General features: G+C 38.1%; 1 protein-coding gene and 1 long non-coding RNA gene across 2 annotated transcripts in view; one reads left to right on the top strand and one right to left on the bottom strand.

Moving 5' to 3' along the window:
• Positions 1-3028, top strand: part of LOC114625325 — a 7256-nt gene extending 4228 nt beyond the window's left edge. Inside the window, exons 2-3 of the long non-coding RNA XR_003712055.1 lie at positions 154-287; positions 1434-3028. This is a non-coding gene — a long non-coding RNA (uncharacterized LOC114625325). The remainder of the gene's footprint in view (positions 1-153; positions 288-1433) is intronic.
• The window catches only part of Rsph4a (radial spoke head component 4A), an 11784-nt gene extending 577 nt beyond the window's left edge, over positions 1-11207 (bottom strand). The window contains exons 1-5 of the mRNA XM_028772608.1: positions 10525-11207; positions 7772-8006; positions 3695-4432; positions 2552-2690; positions 1729-1846 (exon numbers count right to left, since the gene is read on the bottom strand). Of these exons, the coding sequence (XP_028628441.1) occupies positions 1729-1846; positions 2552-2690; positions 3695-4432; positions 7772-8006; positions 10525-11207 (1913 nt within the window). The remainder of the gene's footprint in view (positions 1-1728; positions 1847-2551; positions 2691-3694; positions 4433-7771; positions 8007-10524) is intronic.
• Between the last annotated feature and the right edge of the window lie 300 nt (positions 11208-11507).

Raw genomic sequence — 11507 nt, forward strand, 5'->3', positions numbered from 1 at the left:
ATCCTACATCTAGAACTCCCTCAAGAAAGGGCTTCCATTTACTCAATTATTTAATCTTTTAGAGAGATTTTCCACAAAAATTCAAAAGTTGTTATCCCTTGACTAGGTGAAGAATAAAAGGTGTGGCTAACAATGTGCGTGTTATTGTTTCAGGCCTGACCGTAGGAAATTGCAGAGGCTTCATCTTGTAGGCCTTGTCCCATCCCACAGCAGATATAATGCATAACCACCTGACAGACCCCCTTTGCTAAAGGGAATTTCAGTCAAGGGTTCTGTCTGCATGCAAGGTGGGTCATCCTGTTCTTAATATTTGCGTTCCTAACTCAAGAGCTTTCATTTTTATTGTTCTATCTCAGGCTAAAGCCCCATTCCTCCACATAGCTCCATCCCCCACTCCCTCATAAAACTTCCTGAGCCTTTTTCATGGGATTCCCTCTCAAAGAGGTTACCTCATGAGACCCACATATCTGTGACTTATACATTTCTTCAAAGCTATCTGACCCTGGGAAGAGAATGATGAGGGCGAAAAGTCAAACTTTCTGTTCTTCATGCTATTATGTCAAATAATTAAAAGCTTGGCTTTCACTTCTGGCTTTGTGTGGGCTTTAATTTTCTTTTCATAAATTTCATCATATTCTTTCTCTCTTTACAATTCCTCCACCACCACCACCCCATCCATCCAACCCAATTTACTACACATCCACACTCTTGTGTTGACCAACCAGCTCCTGAGCATGAAGCTTGCTTTAACAGTCTAACCATGGCAGCTCAGCTCTTGCCTGCTCAGTTGAGCTTTTGGACACTAAGACAGAAACAGAAACAAATGGAACTGTGTTCTTTCTCAGTAAGGGATAAAGGAATTTTTAGTAGTCTGTTGAACCTAATTCCCTTGACAGTGATAGCATAAATAAAGCATATTTTAAGTAACTCTTATCAAAATGCTCAACTAAAATATCACATTCAATTGTATTTAAACTCTTCATTAGTCCACTAACATAGTAAGGCAACATAAAATTGTGTCCACTGTAGATAAATGGGATAATTAAGATGAAAGGGTACAACCTTGATTTACTCTAGCTCTGAATTTCATGCTTTCCTGTATGACAGAAGTCATTTAAATAAATCATATGATATATATCTAACATGCCAAAGATGAGTTAAACTTGTCTTAATGTTCCTATGATAATATAATTTCTAGAGCCTAAATAATTACAAAAATTACAAGACACTAAGCAAGGCAAGCACTTTCAAGCCAAATGCATATATTAATATAATTTCAAAGTGTCCTTCATTTCAATCCAAAGTTTATGATGCAAGTTGACCATGTCAAGTCATCTCTGTCTAAGATTTAAATCATAAACCACATGACTTGTGACCTTCAACTAAACCTGCCTCAACATGTGTTATCTTTGCTTCTTTGATTATGACTGCAGGTTGAATATGGTTGGGAACATACTGCTTACAACTCAGTACACTCAGGAATGTGCCTGCCCTGGATGAAGAAATGAGCTCACTGAACAAAACTATCCTTCCATCCATTGACCAGGGAGGTGGTCACTAGATTTCACCAGAGAAAAGGATTTTGATGGTCTGCTTATGTGCTGTGGGTAAATAAACCTGTTTCCACTTTTATGTCCTGCTGAAGCTTGCACTGGTTTTGCACTCAACCAAAATATAAGCTGTTGAGTTTAGTTACAAATGGCTCTTTGTAAGTGGCCAGATACTTACTTGCCATTGGAAAAGGCATATGCTCCAGGCCAAAGATTGGATCGAAGGACAGCGATGGCATACTGCGGAATGAGATTTGAGGACAGCCGTGTTGTCCAAGAGGGTATATTCTGAACCTCTGGAACCCAATGAGAAATTTACAAACTTAACTCCTAATCAGATAATAATCTACTGGTAACTGAAGTGATTTTTATAAATATGAAGCAATCAACAACATTTGTTATAAAAAATTAAAAACAGCTTGATATAAAATCATGAATATTTTATGAATATTCCCAATCTATATAATTTTAAGATGTACATGTAGTACACATATATACATGCATATATGTTATGTATAAATGTATAACAAATATGCATAAAAATTTTTGGAACAAAGACTTTACTAATGCAAAGATGGTTTGTGTAGTCAGGGGGAAGAGTATGATAACCAAAGGAAAGAGACTAATGAGTTGCAAGCAAAACAATATAGGAAAAAATACAGAAATGAGTGTAGGTTAAGAGGCAACTACAGACCTCATGTATTCTCTTACTGTAGCTGTGCTATGTGTGGTACACACAATACAAGACAAGAATGATGCTAACCTTTCCAGTTACAGCCCATTTATATTTGCTCTGTGCATGACCCCTTCAGATCCTTTCATGGCATATTAGTGTAGCCAAAGCATTCTTTACTCCCGACCTTCCAGAACTCAGGAAGGAGAGAAGGGATGAGACCTACCTTCCTGCCTACATTTTTGAGTCTCCAATGGTGGCATATTTACTACACAATGTGTGTAACATAATGTTTCTGAATCCCTCATTAACAGCAGTGTAAATTTACCCAAGTCTTCAGAGATTGGTGTCAAAAGAGGAGGCCCCACTTCCTGCTCTATGTAGTCAGGCTCTTCCCCCTTTTCTTCATCTTCTTCCTCTTCCTCTTCCTCATCCTTTTGTGTAGGGTTGAACCAATTACAGCGACCCTGGAGATGAATGTTGCAAGGTTTGATATATTAACGAGAATCTCAGAATATTCATATTAGTTCATAGTTATCAAAATGAGACTTCTCTGAGAGAGAAATGGGTCAGCCATTCTGACACAGAGTCATTTTATATGATCTCCCTGATTCAGCTTTCAGAATGACAGATTTGCTGACATCACCACACACCACTTATTCATTCTCTATACTTTTGTCAAGTATTAATTCTATCTAGGAATTAATCTAGGTTACTACAAGAAACACAACAAACCTATACTAGTTATGTCAAAATTTTTCTGTTTCTTGGAGCTACAAACTATAAGGTCTATACAAGCTTTAATATGGGCACAAAATTAGTGGAAATGGTAGTAATACATTTTACTAGTTTGTAATTTTTTATATGAATGAAATAAATGATTTTCAAAAATACATATGTTTTTTATTTCTTTTAAAGTGTTCTAATTGATTTTATTGATATGTTATTTTAGATTAGAAATCATCAGAAAGGTTTTAAGATCATTTAACATTTTAAAATTCCATCATTAAGGTCAAGCATTGTGGTAGACACTTAATTCCAGTATTCAGGAGGCAGAGGTATGCAGATCTCTTAGTTCAAGGTTAGTCTGATCTACATAGCAAGTACCAGTCTAGTCATAGATACATCATCAGATTATGTCTCAAAAAAACAAAACAAAACAGATTCATCATTATAATTCCCTCTTTTGTTTTTTAAAGGTTTGGGGTATATTTACATATATAATTATATGTACATATATTTACATATATGTAATGTACTTAGTATAAGAAGTTCTGTCTGTATAACCACTGTACAAAGCTGGTTTTTGTTTTTGCCATAATGTTTTTGTGTTTCTTACATAAACGTTTTATGTAGCAGAATAAAAACTATTGACAAAGTTAATACACACCAGTATTTAAAATATAACAAGTAGAGTAATTTCAGATCCCACTTAAATATGTATCTATGTACTACCTGAATATTCCGGTACCTGAGGAAGAATATACTGCACATGATGAACCCAATTGGATAGAGACTCCACCAGGTCAATCACTTGGATGCCTTCAAAGTCAGGGTTTTCCTCATAGCTGTCGCGACCACCTTCCACCTCTTCTTCCTCTACTTCCTCTTCACCAAACTGATAGAATCCTAGAGGGCTGACATGGGTCCCTGCTGAAATTCGGGCAATTTGTGCTCTTAAGTAATTGCTCTCATTTCCTGGGAAGGGTGGGTAGCTTATGACGGCGGCGTCTAGTCGCCCAGTGAAAAATTTCTTGATTTTTCTTGCAGTGACAATTTGTGCAGGTGTAACTGATGGTAACCTTACCCATGGCCTTCCAGGCACATTGCAAACAAAATAGACATACTTGTTGGCACCCGTTCTACATTCTTCCTTAGGTATAGCCTGTGGGGCCTTATACAAGGACTTCGGTAGTTCATCCTCCTCATCTTCACCAGCTTCGCTTCCTCCATTGTCCCTCTCCTCAGCTATCCCTTCCTCATCCACCTCCTCTTCGTCTTCACCATCACGAAATTCCACTTCAGCAACAATATAGTTCATTTCCAGACCCAAGATCTTGCCCCAGAAGCGGCATCTTTGGATTGGGTGTGTGTCAGTAAGTTGCTTGAGGGCAAGAAATACTCGGTAAGTCTCATCTGTCCCCAAACCAACTCCAGCTTGTTCAAAATAATAAGCTGATTCCATCACATTGGGCAGAGAGCTTTCTGTCTAGGAAAACAAATATCCATGGTTAAAGTTTTACTCATAAGGGGAATGTTTGCCTCTTTTCTGTGTCTTGATTCTAGCTCTCCTGTTTCTTTCATGTACCGAATTGTGTTAATCCCCAAAATTCAGTTCTTCCCTCAAGTATAGAACTTCTTACACCAATGTGTACTATACTCATTGATATGACAATTTTTATAGAACTCTTAGAAAGAATTTAATAATTACTAATGATAAGAATTCAAACCAGGCATGGCGGTTCACACATTTGATCCCAGGACTTAGGAGGCAGAGCAAGTAGAGCTTTTTGAGTTTGAGACCAACCTGGCCTAAATAGCAAGTTCCTGGCCAGCCCTATAGTGAGACCCTATCTGATTAAAAAAAAAAAAATCAATTTTTTTCATATAAAATAAGTGACTAATGATGAAATACAGTATAAATTATAGACATGTTTGTATTCACTTGTGTTATACTATTAAAAATAAGTATAAATCATGGCTTTACATGTATGTCAGGTAAATAACAATCTATATAGTAACATATAAGCTAATGTGAGGGCTTAAAAAAAGAAAATATTTTTGGGAGTGCTTGGTATAACCTATGCTTTAAAATATAAATATAAGTTCTTGACATTATAGTAAATAACAATTGAAATACTCAAGACAAACATAATTCCATGAAAGAAATTCAGGAAAATGGACACATGATGCCTAATGTGCAATAGAATAACATTTACAAGAGCAAAGGCAACTGAAGTGAGGTGCTTCCCAGTTTTAACTCACAGGCTAGAGCAGTTGAGAACACTTATTACTCTTTCAAATGACTTGCTATTATTTTTCTTTTTCTCACTGTGGACTCAAGATAAATGTAAAGATATTGGGGGTTTGTGTTTTTTTGTTTGTTTGTTTTTGTTTTGTTTTGACAATGTCTTAGTATGCATCCCCAACTGGCCTAGAACTCGACTATATAGACAAGGGTGACCTTGAATTCACAAAGATCTGCCTGCCTTTGTCTCCACCTGGCATGGCTAATATTATACCTTTTAAAGTCCTCACCTGTGACATAGGATTGTAAAATTCTTTCCTTGCTATGTAAGTTGTCACCCTCTCTTGGCCCTGTGCACTTATCTATAACACCATAGAGTCAGAAGCACAACTCTGGAGGTCAAAGGACAACTTTCTGGAGTTGGTTTTGTCCTTAAGCATGTAGATTCTGTGACTGAACCTAGCTAGGCCTTTAGACATGGCAACAGAGCCCTTTGCCCTCTTGTTGGTTCCTGTGGGGAAGTTGTACTCTTCATCTCATAACTTAGCCCTCATATCTCATGGCTGCTGACCTGACCCTTTCTTTATTAGGAAGATTCTTGGAATATGGTCAAGGGTGATCAGGCTTCAGATCCCAAATGGCTTGTGTGTAGTCTCATTCACTTCCTTAGATTGGAAGGCAGACCTAGTAAAGCTGCCTTAGACAGCTGGGAGTCCCTTTCCTCTATTTAAAGATCAAGACATATGGAATTTACCACAAAAAAAGAACACATACTGGAAGAGGAATTAGAAGTACATTTACATTTTGTACTTAATTTAAAGGAAAATATGCAACTTGATCTAAAAACTTTGAATTACAGTTACGCATCACTTTATACTGACACACTTGGAGAAATTTCACTCAGCAAGTTGGTTTTACAAATATCATGGAACAAATCTTTTCAAACCCAGATGACATAGCCTCCCATATACCCAGTATACATAACTATGTATGCTTTAAATTGTTTTAACATTAATTTTAGTTTTTATGTGTATGGGTATATTTCCTGCCTGTATGTCTGCATACCATGTGCATTGTGTTAGATTGCCTGGACATGGAGTTATGGCTGAGAGCCTCTGTGTAGGAGCTTGGGATCAAGTCCAGGTCCTTTGAAAGTGTAGCCAGTGCTCACAGCCACTGAGCCTTCTCTCCAGCTTTCTACCTCCATTTTAAAGAAAGAATCTCACGGTGAATCCATTGTTGGCTTGATACTCACTATATAGACCAGGCTGGCCTTGAACTCATACAAATTTTCCTACCTCTGCCTCTTCTGCCTCCTGTTTCCTCAGGCTCCTGCCTCTGCCTCTGGCTCATGCTGGAACTAAAAAGCATGTTTATCATGTGTTTACTGTGTTTACTTTTAAATAAGGCCTCATCACTGTAGCAGGGTTGCTCCTGGAACCATTGCCATGAACACACAAGGTTTTTTTTTTTTAATTCTTTGAAACCACATTTTAAAAATTAATTATTTTATTTATTTACATTTCAAATGTCCCCCTTCCAGGTCTTCCCTTCCCCTCCCTTGCCCCTCCTCTTTTCCTCTAAAAGGGTGCTCCCCCACCCACCCAATACAAAAGGTTTTGCACCTCATTTCATAGCACTTTCTTCTATAGTGGGCTCTTATTTTCCTCCCATATTCTACAAGACTGAGATTTTGTAATGTTTCCGGGTGTTCTTGATATCAATTAAAATGATTTATTTACATTTCTTATTATTGAAATATTCAGGAGCAAATATGGGTCTATACCTGCTTGTTAAGTACTCACTGAATAATGAGTATGTGGTGGTTTGAATTAAGAATAGTCCTTATAGATTTCTATATTTCAATTCTTAGTCATCAGAAATGTGGCATTGTTGGAGAAAGTATGTCACTGTGTAGGTGGGCTTTGAGATATCCTATGCTTAGGCTCTGCCCAGTATGGAATTTAGTCTCCTTCTGGCTGCCTGCGAGGACAGTCTCTTCTTGGCTGCCTTCAGATCAAGATATAGGACTCTTAGCTTTTCCAGCACCATGTCTACTTGCATGCTGCCATGTTTCCTGCTATGATGGTAATGGATTAAACCTCTGAAACTGTAAGTTAGCCCTTATTAAATGCTTTTATAAGAGTTGTTTTGTTCATGGTGTCTCTTCACAGCAATAGAGCAGTGACTAAGACAGAGTGGATATCATATTTAATTATGTACCTATTAGTGACTTTTTAGAAAATGACAGACATTGTATATGGCAAAGGTCCCTAAAATTACAAAAAATTGTACCATTTATTGACAGAGAAGTTGCCATATGATTATAGTGAAATGCATCAATTATAAAAGGCTTGAAGGGATGTCAGAAAAATCTGATTCAAATTCTATTTACACAGTTTTAAACCAGTTGGTGTGCTTGTAAAGCAAATTTCATCTATCCTTGAGATGCCAGTGTTCATTAGTAGCATCTTGTTGGTCATCACTTACTACTGTTTGCAGAGCTTTAGAAATGGTGTGTTCATGAAGCAAACCCCACTCATCTCTGAGATTCTATTGGGATAGTTAATAATCACTTACAATTTCCTCCTCCAGTTCTGAATCAGCTCCTTCCAAATGTCCCTGGAGAAAAAGAGCCTTTTGTGTCTCTGCTATTTCATATGCTGGAAGCATCTCATTTTCATTGTGGAGTGTATCTAATTTTGTATTAAAATGTGCCATTTTCACATCCTGGCTTATATTTTCAATGATGTCAACAGCATCTGCAGGACGTTCATCTAGTATCTTGGTCAACACTTTAGAAAGATGATCATATCTATGCAAATAGAAAATTCCAGATAAGATATACATCATGAACACTTTAAAAAGATTTCATGCAAATCCAGTTGAGTTTTAGGGAAGTTAAAAATTTTGAACTCTTAAGAGAATTTAAGTGAAGGTATTGTCTATCACTCCAGATAGAACCTAGAATTTGCTTAAGTAAAATTTCTAATATGATGTAAATATTTAAGATAGTAGAGGAACACACAGTAGCATGATACACAGTGCACATCAGTTATTTTCACATTTCAGTTCTGAAAATGGAATCTCTTAGCTATAAGCTGTATACCATCAGTGATGAACAGTTTTTACTCTCTTACCTTAAATTCTTTTTTGTTCCCCATCTTTGCCCATGCCGAATACAATTAGGCATCCAAATCCTGCTAACTTTTTAAGAGCTATATCCTTACCATTGTATGTATTTTAAAATCTTTTTTCCAATTATGTCTATGCATGTGGGTATGTGCATGTGAAAGCAAGTGCCCACGGAGACTAGAACATGTCAGATCTCCTGGAATCTGTGATAGAGTTGCTTCTGACTAGCCTGATATGGGTGCTGGAATCCAAATTCCAGTCCTCTGAAAGAGCAGTACATATTTATGACTGCAGAGCCATTTTTCCAGCTCCTACATTTTTTAAAAAAAATATTTATTTTATTTAATCTATGTGAGTGTTTTCCTTTACATTTCCTTGTATGTGTGTGCAACATTTGGACGCTGGTTCCTGAGGAGGTCAGAAGCTATAATATCCCTGTACCCCATGGAACTGGAGTTGACAGATGGTTGCCAGATACCATGTTTGTGCTGCATACTGAATCCTTATCTGCAAGAGCAACTAGTGCTCTTAACCACTGAGCCCTCTCTCCAGCCCCTACATCATATTTTGAAAGTAACAATTTGCTTCAATGTTTTTAGGCCCCCAAAGAATGCATTTCATATTGCTATCTATCCATACACTAAAAGATAATTCATCAAATTATTTACTTTTTCCCTCAGGGAAGTTGGCTCAGATATTTTGGTCATCCTGATAAGACCTTAGAAACAGTGATCACGGAAGTATTCATGGAATTATGCTTATTGTCTTGCTTGTTCTTTGACTGTTTGTGTTTATTGTCTTGCTTGTTCCTTGACTATTTGCATCTAGTGTTATGCTAGTTCCTCAACCTAGAAACGACCTTAATACTTGCATGTAATTAAAATGGTATAAAACCAAAAGGGAGGAGGGGGGATGGGATAGGGGGTTTCTAGGGAGGGGAAATGGGGGAAGGGGATGGCATCTGAAATGTAAATAAATAAAATATCCAATAAAAAACTATTTTTGTTAGTTCTTTGAGAATTTTATATGTATTTGACCATATTCACCTTCCCTCTCTCAACTCTTCCCAGATCCATCATGTCCCTCTTCTATCACCCAACTTTGTGTCCTTTTATTTTTCCTCCATCAAGGCCAATTTGTGCTGCACAAATATTTTTAGATGTGTGGCCTTCCTCTGGTGTGGTGATTGTAGCATTTTGTTCTCTTCTATTTCACAACTAAATTAGTAGAACTTCATTTACTTTTCATAAGAGACAGTCTGTATTTCTCAAGTACCAGATTTATAGGTCTTTGAAGACCCTAGTCACATGGATCAGTTGTTTGGAAGCAAGAATTTCTAGAAAGCTACACTATTATGTGTTCTCATGTTAAAGCTGCAAAGGATGTCAAGAACATACCTGGATGGTTGGTTACCACTTGTTTAAAAGAAAGACGTAGCATGTTTTAAAAGTAATTAGGTTTTCTGCTTTCCTATAGAATATAAGATTTAGAACTTTCAGTACTCAAATCTTAGGACAGTCTTAAGAAAACGAGGATGGGAGGTAACCATAGCACTGGCCTGGGAATGAACATAAAATTAAGCTACACAAAGTTCTCAAATGTTTATAAGAATTCATGCTATCACTATAGACAATTATGCTATGTACAAACATTCTTGGAACATGCTTAGATTTCATGATTTTTACAATTTCTTCCAAGCCAAGAATAAACAAACAACAAGAACAACCCTATCCCTCCAAACCACCAACCAAACTGTGTGTCTAGGGTCTTCAAAGACCTAAAAGAATCATCACCAGTGGCCCAGTTTTAAGTGTTAAATGCAGGTGCCTTAGTAATTTACTACATTTGTATTTTATTTTTCATCCTTTCTGTCTGTCTGTCTGTCTGTCAATCAACTATTTACATTCAGATAGAGTCCCACTGTGTTGTCCTGGGTGACCTGTAACTTTCTGTATACTATAGAAATACAGCTATATATTAGCTTACCCTATAGCTTACTGGCCTCTACCTCCCCTTCTACATCCTGGAATTAAAGGCCTCTGCCATATCACCAGTACAAACCAGTAACTTTCTTTTTCAAACGAAATCCTTTCAAATTCTATTTTCTTTTTGTCTCCAACATATTTTCACAGAAATACCTTACTCTGCTCCTGCCCCACGTTGTCAACCCCCCCCCCCACCACCCACGTGAAACTTACAGGTTTAAGCCAGACTTGCTGCTTGTACTCAGCAGGTATGCTTTTGCATTCTGAATGGCCACTTCAAGCATACTCGGGACTGCTTCACTGACTCCAACCTCAGGCTGGTCTGGATCACTGTTATTGTTTGAGTCTTCCTCTTGTAAAAGTTCAAATCTTTGCCCTTTGTGCTTGGACTTGTTCCTGCTAGCATCCCTTAGCCCACACAGGTCAGGGTGGGGTGTCTGGGACTGCAGGAAGGCACTTTCCTCTGTATAGCTTGTGTAGTGAGAAGTTGATTGTCTTGCAGCAGAATATGGTTCCCAAGGATCAGAATAAGGCGTCCCGGTGTCAGTAATCCCACTAGGGGCCCTCTCTGCGTTTGATGTAGCCACAGGATTCTGAGTAGTTGCAGCCTTGAGAGGAGTGGAATGAAACTCCAGAGGAGGCGGGGGAGGGGATGACAACACTCCTGGTCCAGCGGTGAGGTCTTCCAGAGACAGGCTGGTTCTAGACTGGCGGCCCCAAGAAGGGATCATTCTGGGTGAGGGTACGGTGTCTGACTTTTGCTCCTTTTCCTGGTACTCAGGTGATGGAAGACCAGGATCCTGGGGAGAAGATTCTGATTCTCCTTGCCATGATTTCTCTGCTTCCTCTGGCTCTTGATTTGCCTCTTCTTGTTTCAGAAAGGTAGACTTTTCCATAGGAGTTAAGAAATAAAAAAAATCATGTGAAGGGAGCGTGAAGATATAGAAGGAAGCAACTCGGGGCTTTGTTGAGATCTTCTAAGAGATCAGTTTCTGGATCAACCTGCCTCCACAGGTTGCAAGCGTCCCGTCTCCATAGCAACCCCAGGCTGGCAGTCTCTGCGTAAAATCAAACAGCCCTGTTGCTAGGATTTTAGGGAGGAGACTAGTTTTGTGATTTGGTGAAGTCTCTGTCCTTCTTCCTAGTTCAGCCAATCCGAACCCGACCCTTTTGTTTTGTTTGTTTTGTTTTATTTT

Source organism: Grammomys surdaster, unplaced genomic scaffold, assembly GCF_004785775.1.
Source record: "Grammomys surdaster isolate TR1022 unplaced genomic scaffold, NIH_TR_1.0 215, whole genome shotgun sequence".
Classification (NCBI taxonomy): domain Eukaryota; kingdom Metazoa; phylum Chordata; class Mammalia; order Rodentia; family Muridae; genus Grammomys; species Grammomys surdaster.